The 26,398-nt window shown below is 38.9% G+C and overlaps 1 protein-coding gene across 1 annotated transcript in view; it reads right to left on the reverse strand.

Moving 5' to 3' along the window:
- LOC122801582 (ILK associated serine/threonine phosphatase) overlaps window positions 1–26,398 on the reverse strand; it is a 1,071,836-nt gene that overhangs the window by 206,840 nt on the left and 838,598 nt on the right. The window contains exon 11 of the mRNA XM_044071026.1: window positions 1,243–1,324. Within this exon, the coding sequence (XP_043926961.1) occupies window positions 1,243–1,324 (82 nt within the window). The remainder of the gene's footprint in view (window positions 1–1,242; window positions 1,325–26,398) is intronic.

Below are 26,398 nucleotides of genomic sequence, written 5' to 3' on the forward strand. Positions count from 1 at the left end.
CTTCGGCGATAAACACTGACTAACTTAAAAATGATACATTTGTACAGTAATTTTGAACACAGTGAAATTGCAACTATAACTTGGAAATGCAGAACCCCTGATATAGGTAGGACAGCATTAAAACTAATTCCCATACAAGACACATATACAAATACCCATCCATCCACAGCTCCTTTTCCTTTTTTTTTTTGCACATGGGCTTGGAGTGTCACTTCAACAGTGACAATCAAGAGCCAAACCTAGCCCTGCTGTGGTAGTTCTTCCACAACACACACTCGCATGAACACTCACACCTATGGCCAATTTAGAGTATCCTCTCCACCTAGTGCATGTTTTTGGAATGTGGGAGGAAACTGGAACACCTGGAAGCAACCCAACTGAATACAGGGAAGACATGCTGACTCAGCAAAGAAGGCACCTCAGCCGAGAATTTGAGACAACAGGACTATCCGATATAATATATAACAAATTATATATATATATATATATATATATATATATATATATATATATATATATATATCTCACGTCGAGAGACTTACATAAAGTATACACATTTTTTTCAGTACACTGGATTCCAATATCGGCTTTCAATACATCTAACATATACATCACCCCCCCCCCCCCAACAACCATCTCTAAAATAGAATATCTCTGCAATCATACAAGAGTTAAGGTCATAAAGTAGAACTCTCTTCCTGTGTTGTTCTGCAATCGCACATTCAGTAAAAGAACATTTTACCTACAGCTCCCCCAAAAATAGCACAATCTGAACCCCATAACAATGCAGCTATGGAAATTTACTGTCTGTTTGGGGTGATAACAAAAATTAGCAACTTTCGTCAAAAGTGACACTCATATGACAAAATGAGAGCCAAAGGAAAAAACATACAACATGGAATGCATAAATGCATACACACATACACATGTGTGTGTGTGTGTGTGTGTGTGTGTGTGTGTGTGTGTGTGTGTGTGTGTGTGTGTGTGTGTGTTTTATGGCAGAAAATGGTTGATGCAGGGGAGTTGCACACAGGGTTTAAATAATGGTTCTTATACATTTCAGTTTAAACTCCACACTTCTCCTTCACTGTTGCAGAAAAGTGATTACATGGTAAACAACACAGTAGTATGCAGTAATAAAACAAAACAGAAAAGCTTTTCACTATTGTTTACATCAGAAAATTCATCAGCCACGTGCACTAGTTAAAAAATAGACTAGGAATGCTTCACTGTGTGTCTTACCTCCAGCACTTTCAAAACAAAGGTGACGGCTTCTTCAGGGGAAAACACCTTAAACAATCCATCACAAGCTAACAGGATAAATCTAGAGATAAACAGAATTACTAAGACACCAAGAAAGGAGAACAGCAGCTGCAATAGTACAAGAAAAACAAAATATAGACTATCTTCCTCTAACAAGAAAGGAACTGGTATCCCAGTCCTCATGGACTGAGGTAAAATAGAAATATTTTATCTTAGCTGCATTTTAAAATACAAGAGAAAATAAACCCATTGTTTTACATATGTCTGGAAACACTAATGTAAACAAGCAAACATAAAAAGAGGTTAATCAGCTATCAGATATAATTACTTGTTTTGTTTAAATACATCACTTGTCCATTACATTTACACATTTCTTTCAAAAAAGAAAAAAGAGATTCAAAAGAAAAAGAACACAGTTAAATTGAAACTTAATACAAAAGACAGTTTTGATAACATGTGGACTTCTGAAGCAGGTCTTTGCTAAAAGTGTCACTCCAACTGCATTCGTTTTTTTTTTCAAAAACACTTTTGTTTTCATTATAAACATACACAAATGTACATATAACAAATACAATAAAACAATAACAAAACTATTTACAATATTTACATTCATTCATGATAAACAATTATTTTATCCATGAGAAGTTATCAGTATTTGTTCAAAAGGTTTTCCGAATTTTGCCATGCTATTTTTTTTATGAGTAATGTTATGAGTTCTATAACAAATGGCTTGCAGTTCCTTTTTATAAACCTTTGCTAAATTAATAAAATCTTTAAACACGAAATCTTGTTCACTTTTCCAGTTTAAAGTAATAACTTTTCTGGCAATTACAAGAACTGACCAGAGTAACTGAATCTGAGATTTAGTTATTACATTAGGTATAGGAACACTGAATAGGAACAGTGTATTAGAAATATGACAGACCATAAAGCATTTACAAAATATCTGAAGTCTTTCCAGTATTGAACAAAATTTCTACATTCAATGAACATGTGAACCCAGTTGGCCTCTAGTAATTCATCACATTTCCAACATTTACTTTCACTGTTTTTGAATATAAGATTTATTTTATGTGGAGTATAGAAACTCCTTTTCATAAATTTCCATGTTTACAATCTCCAATATAAAGAAAAAGAGGTACCATACGTAAAATTCAATAACAGTTTTTTGGATTAATCATTTATTTGTTCTCCATTAATCTTTATATAGTAATTCCAAAAATCTGAGTCAAACTTTAGAGTGTCTTCTCTTAGTATCTTATAGATAGGTGAGATACTTATTTTTTTATTATCTGTCTGTTCAAGACACCTAATAAAAACCTGAATCAAACTAGGTATAGATTCATTCTCTAGGTTGATTGATACTCTCATTTTGTTTTCTATAAACTAGAGTAATGGGTGTATAAACAACTAACTGTCTTGACTATTATCAAAACTACATAAAAGAGAATTTAGTGGTTTAATACTCTTATTTGCAATAAAGTAATGCCAGAATATCTAGTTATTTTTCTTTAATTTTTGCATCACATTGATGTTGAAAGAATCTAGGCGATCAGGGGAGTTTGCTATAGGAAATATAAGGAATATAAATTGTTTAATGTTGTGATTACAATCAATTATATTTTTAAAGTTGTTAAACATTTGATTAATGCCATAAGAAAAATGATCAAACTTCTTATTAAATAAACAAAATTCAAGTAAAAGCCAATACTTATTCCATATTGTTCCTTAAACTGAGTTTTTTTAGTTCTGACATCAGTTATATGAATCTCATGTATTGTTTTCCAGCCATATATATAGGTAGGTGTGATCCAATATAATATTACATTAATTATTTGGAATAAAGATCTAAGCTAGGGAATGCTATCCCATTACTGTTCCAAGCTCTAATGTGCCATTTATATGCAATCCTAGGTTTTAAGGGGGACCATAAAAATTTAAGTAGCATGGAATCTGTTATTTTTTACGTTTTTAGGAGGGGGTAGTATCAATGACTGTATATAAAACAAAATTTTAGGTAAAATTATCATTTTAATTAATGAGAGCCTATCCCCTATTGTGAAGAACGTTTTACTCCATCTTTTGATTAGTTCACTAATGGTGGTTATTAAATTATTGTATTTTAGTTTAACAGACTCTTTCCATGTACTCTTTATACCGACACCCAATTATTCTAATACATCATTCTCCCAATTAAACAAGCTATTCTCTCTTAGGTTTTTGTTGATCTTTTTGTTAATTAGTAATGCTTTGGATTTATTATGATTAAATTTAAGCCCTGAAATTCTTTCAAACTTGCGTAAGGTATTTATAACATCATGCAAAAAACCATCAATATCACCCAACGTTAACAACATATCATCAGCAAATAATTGCATCTTAGGATAATAGTCCTTATTAATTTGAAAGCCTTTTATATTTTGCTTGTTTCTGATATATGTAGCAAAAGTTTCATTGAAAGAGTAAACAATAATGGTGACGAAGGACAACCTTGTCTAGTTCCCTTGAGGATTTCTAGTGGTAAGGATAGACATAATATGATTTTCACATAAGCTTGTGTCCCACTATAAATTTTCATTAATAAATTGACAAAATGTGAGGAGAATTCAAAACCAATCAGAATTATTTGCAGATAAGATGAACTAATAGAATCAAAAGCCTTTTCTATGTCTAGGCTGATAATAGTTAGTTGTTTTTTTGTATTTGCATGCTATGTCTATTAATGACAGTAACTTAATAATGTTATCTTGCACTTTTCTAAGAAGAATGAACCCTGTCTGATCATTATGTATTAGATTATGTAATATTTTCTTTATCCTATTAGCTAATATTGTCATGAAAATTTTATATTCAGTGTTTAGTAACGAAATTGGCCTATATGAATCATATGATTTGGGGTCCCTACCTTGTTTTAATATGGGGGGAGATAACTGAGAATTTCCATGATGGGGGTGTTATACATTTTTGCTTAACCATAGTAAAGGCACTCATCATTTTCTTTATTATATATTCAGGAAAAATATTATACAGTTCAGAAATGATTACATCCAGTCCTGGAGCTTTATCATCTTTTACATTTTTTATTTGCTCTTAAATTTCTATTAGTGTTATTTGCTTATTTAATATGTTATTTTGTTGCATTGACACCTTATTAGTTATACTTTCTTGAATAAATGTATTTATTACATTATCTGTTTTCAAAAGTGGTGTGTTATTATTTATATCTTTAAAGCAGTTTTTTAACACTTCTAATATGCCCATTAAGTTAGATGTACTCAACTGAATCATTAATAAGATTTTGATTGTTTATTTTTTTGGATCTTACCACTATTTTAATGTAGATATTTGCGGATTTGCACCATAAGATTGTAATTTCATTTTTTCTAGGTTTATGGCTACCTTATGATTCGGAACTTCTAAGTATTTTTGATTTAACTTAGTAATTTCATTATGTACTACTTTATTTGGTTTTGCGTCCATTTTTATCTTGTCTGCTTTTTGAAAGTCTAAAAGTTCTTTGTCTTACTCTCTCCTTTTTTTAAGGTATCAAGATTTTATTCGAATATATATATATATATATATATATATATATATATATATATATAAAAACTTTAAAAGTGTCCCATAGTATAGTATCAGTCACTTCACCATTATCATTTGTTTCCATAAAAATGGCTATTTCTTTCACTATCCATTCCCTAAAGTCTTTTAACTTAGTTATGTAAGCAGGAATTATCTGTAGAAATCCTAAATCATCTGCATGCTTAGTTAATGTAAAGTTTATAGCATTATGATCCGAAAGTGGACAAGTCATTATACATACGTCACTTATTTTAGAGTATATATTATGTGATACAAAGATCTTATCAATGTTTGTTTCTGTACCAAACCAATATGAATAGTGAGTACAGAATAAGGACTAATGTTCTCTTAGACCATGTATATCTTTAAGGTTCATCTGGTTTGTAAAGTCATTAAAGTTCTTGGATTGAGATGTGTATTTTATTTCACCATTTTTAGAAGTATCATCGCCTGATAATAGGCAGTTAAAATCACCTGTTGCTATAATTTCCCCTTTTGCATTTAAAGTAATCAGGTCCAGATATTTGACAATATATTTAGCACTCAGTCCTGGTATCCAGTATGTAGTAATCAAAGTATAATACTTCCTACTGATTTCCAAAACAACCAAGCTTAGCATCCCATCTTTATCTGAAATTGTATGTATAATTCTTGGCATAGTATAAGTATTTTTCCATAGAATAAGAGTGCCCCTTCTCTTAGTCTTAAAAAATGAATCAGCCAGAATGGTATAGCCACTGAATGAGTGCTTCTGTAAATCTTTTTTTAATAGATGGGTTTCCTGTAAAAAGATGATTTGGGCTTTATGCATTCTGATATATTTAAGCAAACCAGATATTTTGACATTATTGTTCAAACCATTAAAATGTAATGATAAACATTTATAAGCCATTGACTATAATGTGTATGTTATTACTAACTGAAAGACCTTTCTTCCGTGTTGACTTGAACTACTGAAAACTTTTAGTTATGTACTCACCATAACTTTAGATGTCTGGGATCCATCTCGCCTACATTCTGTACTGATGGGCTCGGAGCCGATCCTCGGCTCTGACTCGGCACGCTATGCTATAGAGCAAAGCCTCTTATTGGCTGAGCTATTCTCTATCCCAGGATGCACCACCACTAATCCCCCAGATCTTGTTTGTCCGCATTCATGCACACACACATAACTTGTTCATATAACATTGCCAGATGTTTCAAGATGAAACAATAGAATTCGGACCGTCCGATCTCTTCTGATCTCCAAGGCAGGGGGAAGGAGGGTGGGTTATTGGGAATGTAGGCGAGATGGATCCCGAACATCTAAAGTTATGGTGAGTACATAACTAAAAGATGTTATGTGATCCTATCTCGCCTACATTCTGTACTGATGGGACAGCGTCCCTAGCACCTAAAGCCTGGGTGGCTCACTGGAAAACACTCCTGAGCACTGTGGAACCAAATGAAGCTCGCCCCCGGGATGCCACATCCAATTTGTAGTGGGAAATGAAAGTGTGCGGGGAAGACCACGTAGCCGCAGCACAAATGTCACTAATGGCAAGCTTAGAATGGAATGCTATTAAAGTAGCCATAGCTCTTGTAGAGTGAGCTTTGACAGAGGTCGTAAGCTATTTATTAGAAGAGGAATAAGCTTGACTAATACAGTCCCTGATCCATTTGGCAATAGTGACCTTTGTGACGGCTTTGCCCAATTTATTATCCGAAAAGGACACAAACAATTGATCTGTTTTCCTTGTTTGTTTGGTCCTGTCTAAATAAAAACGCAATTGTCTGTGGACATCCAATGTGTGGAATATGTATTCCGCTTTGTTTGAGTACTTTGGAAAGAAAACTGGAAGTTCTAATGACTGTTGCAGGCAAAAACTGGAACAAACTTTAGGGACAAAGGATGGATTAGGCCTGAGGGATACACTATCTTTGTGAAAAACCAGGTACGGTGGTTTTACAGATAGAGCTTGAAGCTCTGAAACCCTTCTGGCAGAAGTAATCGCGACCAGAAAAGCAGTTTTCCAAGATAGAAATTTCAAATCACATGTTGCTGCCGGTTCGAAGGGGGAGGAGGTTAAGGCACGTAACACCACATCGAGATCCCACGGAGGAGCAGGATGAGAAATCGGAGGTCGTAAATGAAGGTTTTACACAATCTGTTGCTCATTAAAGGTGGGTTTATAGATTCATGAAAATTGGAAATAGCTGCCAATTGGACCTTGATGGTAGAGACTGAAGAACCTTGATTGAATAGGGAAGTTAGAAATTTTAGGACTTCCGATACAGGAATAGTGATGGGATCCAGACCCCGGAGTTGAGAGCCCAAATAGCAAATCTCTTCCATTTGCTAGTATACAATTTCTTAGTGGCAGACTTGTGGGCCGAAGATAAGATATGTATGACTTCCGGGTCTAAGGTATGATTCCTGACTATAGTCGGAAGAGGAGGAGCCAAGCTGTTAACTTCAAAGTGTGAAGGGACTGGTGGAGTAGTCCCGACTGATGAATTAATAGGTCTGGGATCTGATCCAGGAACCATGGCCCGTCCAGTGCATATTTCCGAAGATAGGGGAACCATACCCGACGAGGCCAGTAAGGAGCAACTAAGATCATTTTGCTCCCCAAGTGAGACGCCTTTTGGATCACTCTGGGAAGGAGGGGAACTGGGGGAAAGGCGTATAGCAAGCCGGTGGGCCAAGGATGGGCTAGTGCGTCCATAGGACTCTCCCCCGGAGCTGGAGTGAGGGAGAAGAACTTTCTGCACTTCGCGTTCAGCGGGGTTGCGAAGAGGTCGCAACAAGGAATTCCCCATTTGCTGAAGATCTGAGCTGTCACTGCATTGTTCAGAGACCACTCGTGAGGAGAGAGGATAGTTCTGCTCAGTCTGTCGGCTATCACGTTGGATTTGCCAGGGATATGAGTTGCTATCAGAAAACGTCTGGTCGCCACTACCCATTCCCAGACTCTCATGGCCTCTCTGCAAAGAGGGTAGGATCTGGTTCCTCCCTGCTTGTTCAGATACCAGACCACCTGACATGTTGTCGGAGTGAATGGCAATTACGCCCTGAGGGAGGTAATCGTGGAGGGCTTGTAGAGATAGAAGCACTGCCCTCATTTCCAAAATGTTGATATGAAGAAGACTCTCTTCTGAATGCCATTTGCCTTGGACTGACCTGCCCAGGGAATGCCCCCCCACCCCATCTGGGAGGCGTCTGTAGTCAAAGTGGCCAAAGGAGGAGGTGGAACAAAGGGTCGACCCTGATCCAGATTGGAGGGCACCAGCCACCAGCGAAGGTCCCGTTTGCAGGTTTCCGTGATCCGTATGAGGTGACTGAGAGGGAGATCCTGAAAGGACCACTGTGTCGAAAGAAGCCACTGGAGAATTCTCATATGCAACCTTGCTAGGGGGACTAGAACAACAGTGGCCGACATAGATCCCAATAGCTGCAGGACCATCCTGGCTGGAGCTTTGGATCTGAGAAGCAAGGCTCGGACTTGAGCCTGTATGGTTTGTATCCTTTCTGTAGGAAGATAGACCCGCATTCAATTTGAGTCGATCTCTACTCCGATGAATCTTATGCGTTGAGATGGCAGCAACACAGACTTTGGCCAATTGAAGGTGATTCCAAGGGAAGTGCCTAGTGATATTGTGGCTTGTAGGTTCTGCAATAGTAGACGCCTGGAGGTGGCAGTTAGGAGCCAGTCGTCCAGATACGGAAACACCTGGAATCCTAGACTCCTCAGGTGAGCAGTCACGACCGCCAAACACGATTTAGAATGCTGAGATCCAAAATGGGCCTGAAGTTCCCGGTCTTTTTTGGCACCAAAAAGAATCTTGAGTAAGTCCCTAATCCGATCTGGTCTGCGGGGACCGGTTGGATGACTCCTTTTTGAAGCAGCTTTGAGACTTCTAAGGCTGCAATTTCCCGTTGACTGGGTGGCGGGTCTGGGATTTTCTTGGACAGAGGTGGGGAGTGAGAAAAGGGGATGGCGTAACCTCCGGTGATAATTCGAAGCACCCATCAGTCCTGAGTGATACCTTCCCAGGCTTTTAGGTGCCTCGAAAAATGACCCCCGACTGGCTCCGGAGCTGCACAGTCGGGCAATCCTTCAGGGATTGTGGAAGGCTGAACAGCCACGAAAGGACTCGCGGTCTCCAGTGTTGCGGGGGCCTCTGCCGCCTCTGGGACGGCGTCTTCCAGAAAAATTTCCCTTTCCTCTGCCTCTAGAAGTGGGATCATCCTGCTGCGAGGGATAAGACTTATGGGATCTACGGAACCACATTTTCCCTCCTCTTTTAGCCTTGGGATAAGGCCGAAAGGGAGTGGAAAATCATGCCCCTACGGCAGTCAAAGTCTTACCTTCTTGCTCGCAGCGGGTCAATTTGTCCTTTACCTTGGGTCCAAACAAAGAGGACCCATCAAAGGGAGCGTCGGCAAAGGAAGACTTAAAGGCTTCCGCAAAATGACACAGGCGGAGCCAGGCTTACCTCCGTAGAGCAATACCCGTACCTGCCGCTCTATTCGCCCCCTCGGCCGCATATGAAATGAGCCTCATGGACGAGTTTGATATCGATGACAGCGTAGCCAACTGAGAGCCAACCGTCTGGGCCAGCTGCTCAGGTAGGTTACCCAAGAGGGTATCTGAAAGCTCCTTGATCAGATCCCTCTGAAACCTGGTGAAGTGCGTTAAATAGTTCAGGGACCTTAAGGTAAAGGCCGCTGAACTGAGGGTGCGCTTCCCGTACCGATCCATGCTCCTAGACTCCTTATTAGGAGGATGGACGGACATCGAAGCCTCTGCTACATCTTGTTGGGTAGCAGATGCCACCACCAAGGCATCTACAGCCACACCTTTTGTCAAAAACTCCTTCTCTGGGGGTGCTGATAGGAACTTATTTGGGCGAGCAGGCACCGGTTCCAGAGAATCTGGATGTTCCCACGCCCTTCGACAGATCAAATCTAGGAGCTCGTCGAAGGGCGGAGACACCCAGGAGGCGGAAGGCTGAGCCCCGAAGGCCTTAAGGAACACCGACTCGTCAGCAGAAGGGGGTTTGGAATGCCAGCCGCCTTGTTGTTTGAGGGCTTCCAAGATGTCTGCAAAGGAGACATCATCTGAGGATGACTTAGGGGACCCCTCCGCATCATCAAGATCAGTGTCTGACGTGAGAGACTCATCGGGGGAGTCGACGTGCTTCCTCTTGCACAATCTTTTCCTTGGGGGTTCCTCTGAAGAAGCTTCAGAGGGACCTCCAGGTGGGGGGGAACCCCCAGTGGGGGTGACCTCAGGCCCCGGGGCTCCGCTGTCTAAGGACAGGGGGACTGCGAAAGACCCAGTCTCCGTATGTAGGGAAGGTGCTGGTGAGACTGTGGAGGTAGCCAAAGAAGATTTGGCTAACGCACTCCTCATGGCCCTGAAGGCCGGACCACCAGAATCCTGGGAAGGTCCAACCCCCGTGGCCACAACAGTAGACGGTACCCCCACAGCCGACGCACCGAGAGGAAGGCTCAGAACCGAAAACATCAGTCCTGAAGCGTCCCCCCCGGGGCCGACAGAAGAGGTCCGTGTACTGAACTCCGACTCGAGAGCCGGGGTTGGAGTAAGGGTCGGGGCCGACCCGAAAACCTCCATCGGCTCCACCAGCACCGGCTCCAACGGTGCCGAGGCTGTTGGAGGAGGAACCAAAACTACAGGGTGGGCCATCGGCTCCGAAGCCGAATGGGCTGGAGCCGAAACTAATTTCTGGAATACAGGAGACTGAAACAGTCTTAGGAGCACCCTGTCGATGTCCGAATCAGACATCTTGGAAGATCTAGAGGAAACCGATCGGGTCCGAACCGACTTCTCCATCGGCTCCAAAGGACTGGGGGACCGGCTCCGAATGAACTCAACCAGTATCGGTGCCGAGGGAGATCCCAAAACAATTTCCCTCGGTGCCGAGGAGGGCTTCGGCACCGAAGGGGAAGAGTCTGAGCCGGCAACCATCATCGGCTCCAAAATCAGTGGAGCCGATGAAGGTGACCCGCCTCTCGAAGCCCCAGTCATCGGCTCCAAAACCAGAGGAGTCGAGACTGGGGGCATCGAGGCAGACCGTTCCGCCCTCGGCTCCGAAGTCCGTGGAGCCGATGGAGAAGCCTGCCTGGATTTCTTAGTAGTCGGTTCCGACGGGCTGGTCGGAGCTGACGCTTTCTTTTTCTTAGTTGGAGAGGATGAGGAAGATAAGGCCTCCTCGAAGGAGGGTTTAATCAGCCCTTTCAAGATTAATTTATTCTTCCTCTCTTGGAGGACCCTAGAGGAAAAGGCGTGACACACGCTGCAGGACTCCTGTAGGTGCTTGGCGCCTAAACAATATACGCACGAGGAGTGATCATCGGTTATAGACATTTTGTAATTGCACCTCGTGCACTTCTTGAACCCCGAGGGTCTATGTTCTTTGGACATAATGCCCCTAAAACAGTGACTATAACAGTGGAAAAAATCACTATCTTCAGAAAAACAAAGATTTTAAAAAACAATAACATTTTTTTTTTTTTTTTTTACGATATGTCAAAAATTAACCAGTACAATACAAATATCACAAACACCAAAAAGGAGGGCCAAGAACCCTCTAACTTAAACAGGTACTTGACCTCCTTAAAAAGAGAAACTCGCTAAGGAATAGGGGAAGGCCCCTCTAACTTAAACGGGAAACCTTTCCCTAAACAAACACACAAATTTACCACAAAATTATACCAAAAAACACGCGTACACAACAATAGCTGTTAAAACAGCTTTTTGGGTAAGAATAGAGAATTTCCTGACAGGAAAACTTTAGAAAAAAAAACAGCACTTAGCTCTGCCAAGTTTGAGACCATGTCCTAGCTTGTAAGCGGCAAACGAGATCTGGGGGATTAGTGGTGGTGCATCCTGGGATAGAGAATAGCTCAGCCAATAAGAGGCTTCGCTCTATAGCATAGCGTGCCGAGTCGGAGCCGAGGATCGGCTCCGAGCCCATCAGTACAGAATGTAGGCGAGATAGGATCACATAACATCTTACTTATCATGGATGCATAACGTGTATTAAGCACTACTTTCAAAAACCCAAAATTATTTACAAACACATACATGAAACAAAGTTTCTGGTTTAGTTAAAAACTTAAGTAAACCATCCATCCACCACCTCTCCAATACCAAGAGAGACAAATTATCCATCTCTGCTTAGAATATGGTATAAAAACAAAAAAGAAAAGCATTATGAAAGCAACTAAAGAAATCTGAATCCATGAAATATACATCAGAATGAGTGTCCAATATATCTGAAGCTATATGAATATGTCACATATGATAATGAAACCTCTAATACGTAGATATGCCAGAAATACACATCAGATCAATGCATGTATAAGTATTAGAAGCTGAAGGTTAAGAAGATTGTCAATATTTCCAAGAAAGATCAGATGATTTAACCATTTTATCAGTCACCTATCTAACATTTTTCATGTAAGGATCTGTTGGGAAAAAAAAGATATATATATATATATATATATATATATATATATATATATACACACACACACACACACACACACATATATATATATAACACTTATTACAACATAACTATTATATTTTGCAATTATACACATATTACTCATATGTATTAACAATACCTATATTGACGTCTTTCATCAGAAAGGGAGGGAGAGAGAAAAAAATGAGGGCCTCAACCCACTGTTTAGTTACTAAAGGTTTAGTTATATAACACAGGTCTGATGTTAATATGCATAATGAGTTTTCTAATGCAGCTCCTAGTTCACTTGATGTCATTTAGTTACTAATACTGTCATTGAATCTGCAGAATGTACGCATCTATAAGAGAACATAGACATTTTCAAAGGAGTTAAACACTTATCAGAACTAATTATTTACCATTTAAAGTATCTAGTGAAGAATAACAGAATTTCAAGAGAAAAGAATTCTAAGTACAACCATTTAACAAGTTCAAAAGGTCAAATTATGTCATCACTGTTGTTTCCTCAAGATGCAGATTCATAAACTTGTTAAAAAGTATCTAAGTAGGCTCTTACACAACAGAAATTGTCTCTAGTGAAAAAAAAATCATTTTCAGCAGGAAATTCAGATCTTGAAGCTTTTAGAGTTTATAGAAACCTGCATTAGTTTGGTAGAATTCTCACCATATGCACCACATTTAAAGGATCTGCCTCTTCTATCTGGCACCCTAATACTATATGAAGGTAAGGGGTGTGCCCTGTGGCTCTGACCACAGTTAATTCATCCTGCCTACAAATACAAATATTGTTCTTGCAGTATCTACAGAAAAGCACCAATATTTTATACTGAAAGAAAAACACTGGAACTGCTCTTAGGGCTGGCAAATGCGAAACTGGGTACAGCCAACAAAAGCTTTGCCTGTTCTCCACATTTATACAGACAGCATCGCCTTTCTAACTGATAATGTATGTTACAAGAAATTTAAAGCCCAGTTGAGTACACTACAACATTAGATACTTAAAAAAACATTTATTTGCCCACCTTCTCCCTCTGTCCAACACAGTTTTTTCAAACTGGTATTACCCTTGAAATGGTACATATACAGATGCAGGAGACTATCATATTAAGCCAGTGTTGCTGTGTGTTCTCTTCACTTATTTGAGCCTGGAAGTCTCACCTTGAAAAATGTGCTTCTACTACAAGAATGTCCAGTCCTATGTCAAACTATTACCATACAATGAGAATCAAAATAACTGAGAAACACTTTTCCAAACTTTAAAGTACGAGTCTCCACGGTGCAGCATCTTAGTTTGCTGTAGAAATCTAGCATATGCTGATGATGATCTCCATTTTGGTAGTTTGGATAACAGCAAGTTAAACCGACTAGATGATTGATGAAGAAAAAATGTTTAATAAAAAGATCTTTAAAAAAATGCAGACATTTAAAATTAAATAAATAAATAAATGAGATGTCCTTCATACAAAGGCTTGTAACTCTGATATCCTCCTTCCTGAGGTTGTAACAGCAATAAGTGTTTTCCAAGAAAGGTAGTTAAACACCCACTAAGTCATCATTCTCAAAGGAAGGTACAGTTACCTTCAACATGAGGTGCATGTCCCAAGGAGGAGATATCCATCTTCTGAAAACAAAGCAGAATTGTTCTACATAACCCTATGTTTACCACTGCATACACTGGGGGGCATCCTTCTTAAATCTCTACAGCTTCTTCCACCTATTAGAGTCAATGACAACACTTGATATACATATTAGACACCAACATAAGCTAGTCAGTCATATAGTTTAGTGAGACTTCCAACACTAATAACTTACACTTAATTTTATTTTCTTAAGAGGGGTCATGCATAAGATAGCAAGGTGGCTCAGTCCTCTAGTCTGAATGAATTACCAACCCACCCCAAACTACCCTACCTTAAAAAGAGTCCCCTCAGCCCAAATTATACCTAGTCATCCAGCTTAGCAATGTTACCTTTGTATGCTACGATACCAATATAGCCCTTCTCCCACAAAACAGTCTACTATCTATAAAGTACAGTTGTGTAAGTAAACTTATCATAATAGTATATGCTTGAATGATCACTGATACAGTAGCCTTAGCTATATGGGTTCTATCCTGCCAAGGATATAAAAGCCAGCCAGCTCCCAAAACATCATGGTGACTTCCATGCACCCAAACTGTCAGGCAGCTTGAGTTGAGCTGAGTAAAGGATAAGTTTGGGTGTTGAGCCCTTCGCAGCTTTCCTGTCAACAGAGAGAGGGAGGCTAAAAACTAAAGGGAAATGATAGGAACAACAGAAAAAAAGAAATGTCCATAGCCTGGCATAAGTAAACACCAAAAAACAAGGGAGATGGAGGGAGGGAGTGGCTACTGTAGCAGTGATAATTCGAACATCTACTGTTATGGTAAGTTTACTTACACAACTGTACTATGTTGATCATAATGATCATGGCTGCTGCAGCCTTAGCTACATGGGTAGGTTACCCTAGCTTACTACATTTGAGAGGTGGAAGGAGACAAGTCCACGGGATCCTAAAGAATGGTCCTAGCAAAGCCTGACCTTGATCTAGACAAGGAATCATAGGAAGTTACTAGGCTATTGCCCCTGAGGCCCTTATAAGCCTAGCCAAGAGTTTAGCCCATGCATAGACAAATCAGCACCTGATGCCCTGTCCAGCAGGGACAAGGGTGGAATCCCAGGGATGTATTTTATTTCCCATCCAGTTATCCAGACTGCACTTAAAAAGGGTGACTTGGAGAGGGAGTCAGATGGGGGAGTGTCTGGGACATGAATCTCTCATGCCAGCAAGTCCTATTGATGTCACAGACCAGGTTGAGGCCATGTGTGCAGGTTACTTGAGTGAAGCTTGACTTGCGGATATGCAGCAGTCCCATCAAGGTGTGGTCCAAGATTGCCTTTTATGCCAGACAAAGGTCACCTCTGAGGAATCTGTATGAAACAGAGTAGGGGGGGGGGGCTTTTAGCCTATCTGTGTATGGCAGATTTTGGAGGCCCTGGATTCTCCTGGTGAGGAACCTCTGTGGTCTGGCCAGCTGCTGCATGTGCTTTGTGAGGTACATACCAAATGGGATGTTGTACTCAATAATGGGCCTTATAAGGGAAGAATACAGGGATGTTATGACCTCCTTGTCCCTGGATGAGACACCCTTATGAGGTGGGCCATCTAGAAAACTTTCCATACAATGGAAGCAAAATGGTGGTCAAAAGTCAGGCTGCTATCAATCTGGGTGCCCAAATCCCTCATGACTGACTGTGTCACACTTATAGCACTTTGTAAAAGTATGTACAGAGAAACAAGTAGCAGCTTCTAGAACACTTCTAGAAATCAAGCCTTTCTAAAAAGCCATAGATGAAGCCAAGACCCTGATAAGAGTGGGCCTCGCCCCTGCCCAGAATAGTTTTGTTATGGTGAGTATAACAAAAGGCTTAGACAACCATTTAGAAATAGTCTGTTTTGAATACAGGTCGTCCCTTCTTACCTTCACAATATCTGAAAGATTTAATTATGTTAAGATAGCACCTGAGTTGTCTGTGGATATCCAAGACATGAAGTATCCTTTCTCCCTCACTTTTAAGTTCAGGAAAGAAGACTAGAAATAGATAGCTTGGCTTAAAGTAAGCTTGGATGCCATTTTAGGCATAAAAGAAGGATTAGTTCTCAAGGAAACCCTGCTCCTTTGGAAAATTAGATAGGGCTAACACACATTAGAGCTTGCAACTCAGAGCAATCAATAAAATTGTGTTCCATGTTAAGAACTTCAAGTCAGCCAGATTAGCTGGTTCAAATGGAGTAAATGTTAGCTTCTTTACCCAAAATTAAGATCCCAAGGAGGGGACACCAGTTTACATGGGGCCCTCTTGTGCAAACCCACTTTCAAAAACATTTTGACATGAGAATGCATTGAAACTGGAGGGTCTATGGGCAGGCATGATTAAATGGCCAATAAATGACAAAGGAATAAGAAAGGTCACAGGACAGTAACTCACACAAATAATGTAAAAGCAGAGAACAATTAGCCCTGAATGGGTGCTATTTATGTTGTTGGCCAACAACTAGAAAACCTTTTCCATTTGCTAATATATAATTTTCTAGTAGCAGGCTTTCTTGCCTCCATTAGTACTTGCTCCTCAGTAATCAAGTACCTAAAAGGAATTAAGTATCATCCAGGCAGTCAAATTAAGGTGACTGATGTTGGGGTATATCAAACACCCCTGTTCTTGTGTCAGTAAATCCAGTCTGGGAGAAAGCTTGTAGTAACTGCCCCTGGCCACTTCCAAAAGAAGGGAGAACCATGGCTGCCTGAGCCAGAAGGGAGTCAGCACAACGATCTTGTGGAATTTTTTCTAAATTTTAAGAAGTACACTGGGTATTAGTGGAAAGGCCATTTTATCCATGGAGCTCTGAAGCAGAATCTTACCAGCTGATTGCTCAGACAGGAGGCAAAGTGGTCTACTTGAGAAACTCCCCACAGATGGATAATTTCTTAGAAGACCCCCTGATCTAGTTTCCATTTGTGAGGTCATGGTCAGCTTGTCTGCCACACAGTTTTGCTCTGATGAAATGTAGGATGCCTGTAGAGTGACATTGTGCTATATCCCAGGTTAACATGGCTAGTCTGCAAAGGGGTATGACCTCGTTCACCCTGTTTGTTGATGTTCTGCATTATGTGACCCTTCTCCACCTGGGAAGGAGGAACTGGTTCTAGCATTCCTTGGCACAACCAGTGATAAAGAACCAGTGGAATTAAGAGAGTCTGATCTGGAGGATAAGGAATGACCCCCCCCCCCCCCGGAAAGGAAGACTTTCCTCCCAATACCATCTGTAATCCTTGAATGATTTTCAGAACCTGTTTGTTTTAACCTATCTGCTGACAAAGGAAAAATGGAGATTCAGATTTTCTGGAATAAAAAAATGGGACATGATGCAAGGTCTCTTGTATACTCATTTAAACTTGTAGCTGTCCTTGTTTTTGGGGGGTTTGAGTCTTCCTGTTGGAACATCCTTGCCATTTCTTCTTAAATGTCTGTTTATCTGTATTTTGTTGAGAATGTTTATGCTGCTTTTCTGCCAAAACTGAATGAGGAGTTACAGAATCCCTTAGAAAACTTAGAAAAGGAGGACTAAAAATCTTACAGATTCCCTGCCATCACAATTTTTGACCTCCAGTGCAGCAGTGTCCAAATACTAATTTTCTATTCAAAGAAGAATTTAAAATCTCATTTTTTACATCATCCGGTAGGTTCTGAGAAAGCAGCCGTGCAAACCTTCTCAAAGCAGTACCAGTTTCCATAGCCTTGGAAGTAGTACTAACAGAGTCATAGACACAATGCAAACAATAAGCAGTGACCTGTGCAATAGAAGAAATTATATTTTTAAAGCAGATTTTCCTCGCAAAAAGAAACTGCAGATAAAGCATTCCTTATACTTTTACAATTGCATCAGAACAAACTTTAACACATGAGCCTGACAATTCAAAATTTTGAATATCAAAGTTATAGAAGTATATATTTTCCTCATATTTAATAATTTTCCCATCATTATCAGAAAGACTGGGAATACTGCGGTGGCGGTGCTGCGGTTGCGTTGTCGCCTCATAGCAAGACGTTATCCCGTTCGATTCTCGGCTAGAGCGTCTTCTGTGTGGAGACATACGTGAATGGGGCGTGCCTTCGTTGAAGGTTGTGCGTCAGGGCTGGTAACCCGGTACGTAAAAATCCACTACCAATCATTAGCGGACCGGAGTTCCGCTGTGGCAACCCCTAACCAGGAAAAGCTGAAAGACAAACAACAACATCAGAAAGACTGGGAATAGTGTAGTGTTTTCGGAGACGTGGTCAACTAAAGCTATAGCTACTAGGACAGGTTTGGGAATCGTGCATAAAAAAATTAAAAGACTGAGGAACTTTATACTTTTGATCTGCCTTTTTAGGGACAGTCTATTTATTGGCTTTTTACTGACTGACTATTACAACTACAGGCAGCAAGTCACACATCATCCAAAGCAGAGAGAAAAGGAAGAATGAGTATAGGTTCTGGAAATATCTTCTCTAACAAATCGTTGAATTTTCTGAGGGACTGAGAAATCTCTGTGTTCTTCCACTGAAACCACTAGCACATTCTATCATTAGTCTCAGAGAAAGAGACTCCCCCTCCCAACAAGGAGAATCAGAAACTTGAGCTCCCTCAGAGTCTGAATCAGACATCTGAGAAGACCCTGTATCTCTCCCTTCATCTTCCTGTTCAGATTCAGAATCTTGAATCTCATCAGGAAAAGGGGTATCTGAGTCCACTTTACAAGAACCAAAAGCCTGAATTAAATCTTGAGCCAGCCCCAGTAAACTACTGACTAGTACCTCCTTACAGTCCTCTCTTCTTTTTTAACACCTTTATTGAATTATTGCTTAAGACATAAGCAAACATATTTAAAAGAAACCAAACAATATTAACATATTACCAGTTGAAAACATTATATATTGCATATATTATTTTGCATAATTATCATCAATCCAACATTTCATAAATTGATCAATTCAAGCCTTTCTTTAAACCTCACTCCTCCTTCTCCCTGATAGAGAAGGCAGTCACTAGCCTGCAGTCCAAATGTCTTCTTGGCCTCTTCCCATTCTACTACCTTTTCCTCTCTGGCTGTTTGCTTCTTGGTTCCTTTGACAGTTTTCTCTAGTAAATTCCAGCCCCATCTTGCCTAGTCACTGCTCCCTAATTGCAGTCATCTCTGTCGGCAAAATCCTTCTCCATACTCATGTTGGTTTACTTCTTAGAATACGTTCTATACTCTATATTCTACACGGCTGCTGTTACTCTACTTAAGGATATGCACCTGAAATACCATTCTCCTTATTTCTTGAACTTCCTCCCACTTTATCTTCATCCCTTTCTGTTTCTGCTTGTGTTATATATACAAGCTTTACCTGTATGGCCCTAAAATATCCCTTTAAATCAGGTAATACTAAACCACCTCATTCTACTGGAAGATCAACTCATGCCACTTGACCTTCGCCCTTCCCCCTCCCAGATAAAATAATTCAGCTCTTTATTAATAACTATCCACAACTTCTCCTCTGGTTGACAAAAATATGGCTGACCTGTATATAAAATTAAAGGGACTAAAGCATTTTCACCGCTTATATCTTGCTTATCCATATCCAAAATTACAGCTATTGGCTTTTGCATTATCATTTGTTTAGTCTATTCCCACATATTCTTAGCCACCATAACAGAATTATTTTAATCCATATTCCCAAACACTTCTTTTATAGTATTCCTATAAATATAGGTATTGCGGAACCAATCCATGTGCAAGTACATCGTTTATAACTATAGCCATTGTTTTATCTTCATTAATTTAACATCCTGAAAATGCCTGAATCTCTTTGAAAATGTTGCACAACACTGAGATGTCTTTTTTAGGTTTTATCAAGTGGAAAATAATATCGTTTGCAAATAAAGCCAACTTTTCTTAACCATACCGATTATATATTTGAATTTCTGGGTCCTTTATTGTCTTTGCCTACGGCTTTATATATAACGAAAATAACAAGGGGGAAAGTACACTGCTGCTTGGTTCCTGTGTTCAGCCACAACTTATCAGACAGAAAGCTTTCCACCTGAATTTGGATATACGAAGGATCAGAGACAAAAATTAATCTTACTATTGTGTCAGGGAATGCAAATGCTTCCATTGCCATAGTCATAAAATCTCAGCGTACTCTGCTGAATGCTTTCTCTGCATCAAGACCCATCAACAATAGCAGTATTTTCTTACATTGTGCTTCCCTGTGGATCATTACTGTTCTATTTTAATGTTGTCAAAAGTATGCCTTCCCACCACAAAACCACATTCATCCATATCTACCAATTTTGGCAACACCTCTGCCATTTTTTTTTTAGCTATTATGGACATAAACACTTTATAATCATGGTTTAAAATTGAAATGGGCCTATATGAATCTGGATCTGATGGATCTTTAGTGTCTTTAGTACTTCAGCCATCACAGCTTTCTTCCAGGATGTTGGTGCTTCATCTCCTTTTAAAATACTGTTAAACAAAGCCTTCCAGATCTTTTATTTATTTATGTAAGTTAGGGTATGATCGCTTACGTCATCAGGCAAAGTTCCTACTTTATAAGTTTGTTGTTGTTTATTAATAAGAATCCAGTCTAAGATAATCTCTTTATTATTAGGTTTGTTAATTCTAGTAGTGGTGTTGAGTATTTGACTAAAGCCATGAAGATTAATATGTGAGGAAGGATTATCTGTATTGACACAATTCCAGTCAGTATTGAAGTCATCTAATATAATAGTTTCTTGTGGGCAAGAAGTGGATACCCAACTTAGAATATTTTCTTTTATAGTAGTATTATTACCAGGATGTAGGTAGATACAAATGATGTATAGTGATTTGCTAGGGTTAAGTTGAAGTTTGGAAAGAAGGACTTCAGCCTTACTATCTGGAGGCGGGTTATAAGGTATGGAGATCTGTAGTTCAGTTGTAAACAGTAGTACTACTCACCCACCCTTGCGTTTTATACAGTCAAGTCTTAATATATTGTAGCCAGGGGGGATTATTTCATTGCCTTTAGTTCCAGGTTTTAACCAAGTTTCTGTGAGACAGAAGATATCAAATGAATATCAAGAAGGGCATGGAGATGGGCAATTTTACTGTTAAGACTGCGGATATTGAGATGTCCTATAAGTATGGAGTTTGCGAGATTGGTCTGGGTTGCTAGGGAGAAAGTAGTGGTGCAGTGAGTTGTTCCTGTGGAGACATTAGGTGGCCCTGGATTAGGATGGATGTCACCATCTTTTAAGGAGGGAATTTTTGGCTTAGAAATTGGGTGATTTGAGAAGGTAGTTAGATATTTCAGTTTTATTACCATTGGATCATTGAATTTGATGTGTGTGAGTCAATGGTATTTGGGTAGCAGGTAGGTGGGAGTAGATGTGATATTTATTTGAATGTGGGAAAGGGTATTATTTTGAATGGCTGCTTGTTTTGGAGAGTAGTAGAAGTGGAAATTATTCACCTTTTCGTAGGAGGTAAGGAGATAGGCCATGGTGAGGACAGGACAAAGTATGGCTATGAGTATTAACTTGGTTAGGCTTGCTTTTATTACTTCCTTCCTTCCTAGCTTCAAACGTCCACAGGAACACCATCTATTTTTGCAGTCTTTCCTGCATAATGATTATATGTCACCGTTTTTATGTTATCTCCTCCTGTCTTAATTGTTAATTACTGAGTCTCATCTACTTCTAACCTGGGCAAACTCCAGTCCATTTCTCTTCTTTCTTGATTTTTACATTTCTCTACTTTATACACATTTTCATAACATTTCTGCAATATGTCTCAACACATCTACAGGATATCTGGTTATTTTTGTTGTTACAGGCTCCCTCAGTCTAGCAACAACCCTTTCTACTTTCTGTTGCCTAAGTCATTGTGCTAAAAGTTTTTGTGCACTGGCATAATTTTCTGAAAACCACTGCTTAAAGAAATCTTTCAAAACTCATGCATATAACCCAGACATTCCATTAGTTCCTCTTTAAAATTCTGAAGATGGGCCTCTTGTTCTGTGAGATTTGCCTTATTCTGCAATGCTTTAATCTTTGTCAGCCCCTCTACATAATTCCCGTTACTTATTTCTGTCCTATTTCCAAACTCCACTTTTATTTTATCCTAGTCACTAATTATAACTTCTGAAGAAATGTCTATCTTCCTTAATAACTCTCAAAAAAATGTCACTGCCCATTCCTTAAACTCCTCTCTTTTTAACAGATAGATGGGGAAGCACCAGTGCCTCATTTGTACTCCATTAACCCTGCACTTTTATCTTTGTTGTTACTGGTGTGTGATCTGAAATAGTTATCGGAAGTGTGTTGAAGCTTTCAATTAAATGCACATGTTCTTGTGAAATATAATCTTTGTCTAGTCTAGTCCAATTCTTGAACCTTGGGGAATAATATATAAATTCTCTCCGAATTCGTACTATTGAATTCAAGTCTTCCATACCAAATATTTTTATAACCTTCTTCAGAAATATATCCTCTTTTGTTATATTTTCTCTTCTAGGTCCCCCAAAAACATCTTTGCAGTTGCAAATCCAGTTCCTGTCCCCCTCCTATAAGTAATATTCTCTGATGAAAGCTGATTTTTCTCCCAAAATTTTCTTAATCTCCATAATAGCAGTTTTAGGTGGAATACAAACACATGCCAGCATAATCGACAGTAAACACAAATCTACCATTATTATTTTTCCCTTTTCTATTACTATTGCAGGAAATGTATCATTAAGTATAAGTAATCCCCTTTTCCCTTATCCTGATATTCTGCCGATTATCCATCCTGAAATCCTTTATCAAATTCACACGGTCATTTCTTTCTAAATGTGCCTTCTGTACTACAGCACTGCTATTTGCACTCTGCATTTCTTAATATAATTCAGTACTCAACCTTTTTGTCTACATGTAAGGCTATTCACGTTCCAAAAATATGGATAGCGTAGCCATTACAAGAAGTTATTATACCCACCTAGTATATAGGGTCAGCTTTCTTAACATTTCTATTTCCAGCTTTTGTGTTACATGCACCCACTAATGTTTGGCATGTTGATCTTTTATATAGCTGTTTCTTTTCATCTCCATTTGAACCTATATCACATTTTACAAGACGTTTTGTTTAAATTAAAATCCTCAAAAAGAAATATAGTCCCAGAACACCATCATAACCTAATAAATTAAAACAAAGACAAAAACCTTTGTACATCTTCAAATAATGAAGTTCAACCCTCCTAATAGGAACTATCCCAAACTGGCAGCTGCACCCACTGGCATTGCATCTAAAATTCAAGGTTATCCATGCTAAAGCACATGCTACAGCCAGTGCTCCTACTTACACTAATTGCTGTCTATCCCTTCACAGATGTGAGAAACCTTGCATGCTTTTAGAAAACATTAACTAATTTCAAACCTCATTTTTATTAGGCTGCTTGTCCTTGTACCTTTTAATTTTGCACTTCTGTCAGCAAACAATGTCCACAGCTCTCCAGAGTTACTGCTTGGATTAGCTTGCCTCCACAGAAACATAAGAACATATCATACAGCTGCCCCCAGCTGCAATACTTCTCAACTAACACAACATTTGTTTGTTAAAAAATACTTTTCATTACATTCACAGCATTCTCTTATTTTTATAGCACATCTGCTTACACAAGAAACTTGTTATTAGATTAAGCCAAGGGCATTAATCCAGACATTTACCTATGCAAAAGTAAAACAAAACATCCCAACTCTACATATATTATAATCGGTGCACTTTTACACCCCATCCCAACAGCCCACGATTAAGGCATATCAACGTGAACACAAATTTGTCCAGCTTTTCTTCTCCTTTTAAACTATACTGTCTACATTTCTTAAAACTAAAAAAGAAAAAAGGAATGGTTTACTTTAGTACCTTTATCACATACAACAGTCACGGAAAATGCCTTACTAACGTGCCGTTTTGTTTTGTCATGAAATGTTTTATACAAATACTGTTAAGAAAAAAACATTTAACTTACAGTTACTCTTTTTCCTTTCATGTTCCCCCTTTTAGTGACCTTCCAAACCATTAATGACATGCAGTGACAAGTTTAATCAAGCCAACAAGTCAAATCTTTCTCAGCCACTTTTTATTGTAATGCTATACTTCACATATGTGACTAACATTTTAAAGTCTCAAATTTATTCAATAATTTCAGTGTTGCTGGTCTTTTTTCCTGTCCATCTCCATCTCCCAACGCTAGACTCTGGTTAGAGTCCAAGGTACTCCAGATTCTTCTAGTCAACTCCTGTATTTTTGTTTTCACTCTCTCAGTCATTTTCTTTTGGAACACTGGAAAAGGTTTCATCGGCAAAGTCTCTTCATGGACTTTAACAGAAGAATGAGAAGTGGAGTCCCTTCTGTTTGGGGCTCATTTTTTTGTTGATCAACATCAAAAAGGGACTGATCCTCCAGGTAAAATATTCTGAAGACAGCTGTATACAGCAGCTGGAATCTCACACCTGCCTCTTGACATTCTCTGACTGTCATTATACATTTTGTTCTCTTCTGCCTGGTACAGAGTAAATAACCAAAAAAAACAAGAAAAGCAGGAACTCAGTTGTTTGAATTTTTTTCAAAAGGCAGAATGTAAAAAGCAAACTTTTGAGTTGCATCAACTCTTTCTCAATGCAGATAAAAACCATCCATTGCACTCAACGTTTATATCAAAAACCAGCCAATTAGTCACATAATTAGAGTAAATTAGTATAAACCAGCCCTAAAAACATTAAATTAACCGTACAATTCCATGACAAAACAATAGAAACAATAAAACTGTATATCATCATACAAACTCGCTCTTTAAATTTAAAATAGATTTTACGGTATTTCTTATATTCAAACCTGGAGGCTTATCTGCCATAAAATCATTTATCCAGTTATATTCTGCAACTTCAGTTCTTGCTACAATACTACCCCTCTTACCCATATATTAACCTTTTGCATCACTCTGATGTTAAAGCTATGCTCATCTCCATATTCCATAACATGTTTGTTTAAACATTAGTTTCAACATTCCTTCTTATTTCAGATAAGTGGGAGGCTATTCTCTCTTTACTTCTGATTTGTTTTACCTGTATAAAAACTATTACATGCAACACAATTAGCAATATATACTTAATTTTCAGTACTGCATGCAGCAAAGGTACCAAACATAAAATATTTTACCAGTAATAGGATGAACAAAAGAAGTAACAGTATTTATATTTTTACAGAAAGAACAATTAAAGCAAGGGAGTGTTAATTTTATTAATAACAATGCTATTCGTCGCCAATACCCTTATAACATAGCTTCTGCTTCAAGTTTCTTTCCTTCTTAAAAATAAAAGAGGGTCCTTCTCCTACTATTTGCTTCTGTTTAGAGTTAGAGGTCAGTATAGGCCAATTTTTGGTAATAACAGATCTAGCCATATTAGTAACTGTCTCTTTTGGTCTCACTACCACTTTATCAGAAAAGTATGGTTTCCCTACAGTCTCACACTCACCAATAATACTATTTAGATTATGTTGTACCAAAACATTAGGCTATCCCTTAGACTGAAAATCCATAGACATGTTATCTAGCTCTGACAGAAATAATTCATGTTTTGTATTGAGTCTCCTGGTCCTAACAAACTGATTCTGGACAACACTATTAAATGTATGTTTAGGATGCATATAAGTATAATGCAAAAATCTAGATGTACGCACGTTCTACTTGTGAATAATAGTTATCAATGAACTGTCCTCCTTTTAATAGAGTAATAGGACTGGTTTACACTAACTGACTAATCATATGACTAATTTTTGATATAAACGTTGAGTGCAATGGATGATTTTTATCTGCACTGAGAAAGAGTTGATACAACTGGAAAGCTTTGCTTTTACATTCTGCCTTTTCAATAAAACTTTGAATGACGGAGTTCCTGCTTTTTCTTGTGTTTTTGTTACATTTCCGCTTGGGACTCTGGTACGTCTGAATTTTTTTGGATGGTACAGAGTGAAAAAGAAGTTATGTACTTACCATAACGTTCCATGTGAGTTGCTCATCTTGCCTTCATTCTTTACTGATGGGTTCGGCTCCGAGTCGGCACTTACTGCAAAGCTCGAGGATTTCAAGTAGCTCGAGGCCAAGTCCCTATCCCATGATGCACCCTGAGTTACCTCAAAACTTGTTTGCTGCGTGAAATAATATCATATGTTATTCTATAACTCCATAAGAGAGAAAGTATAGCAGGGTTGAGTGACCAGGAAGGATCTAGCATTCTGGTCTTCTGAAAGCCCAGGTGGGGGTAGGCTGGAGAGACTAAGAATGAAGGCGAAATGAACAACTCACATGGAACGTTACGGTAAGTACATAACTTTTTTATGTGAAGTTGTTCTATCTCGCAGTTCATTCTTTACTGATGGGTAGCTTCATAAGCACTATCAATCTCGGGTGGCTCACGGGAGTAT

This window comes from Protopterus annectens, chromosome 5.part0 (assembly GCF_019279795.1).
Source record: "Protopterus annectens isolate FY-2018-M chromosome 5.part0, PAN1.0, whole genome shotgun sequence".
Taxonomy (NCBI): Eukaryota; Metazoa; Chordata; order Ceratodontiformes; family Protopteridae; genus Protopterus; species Protopterus annectens.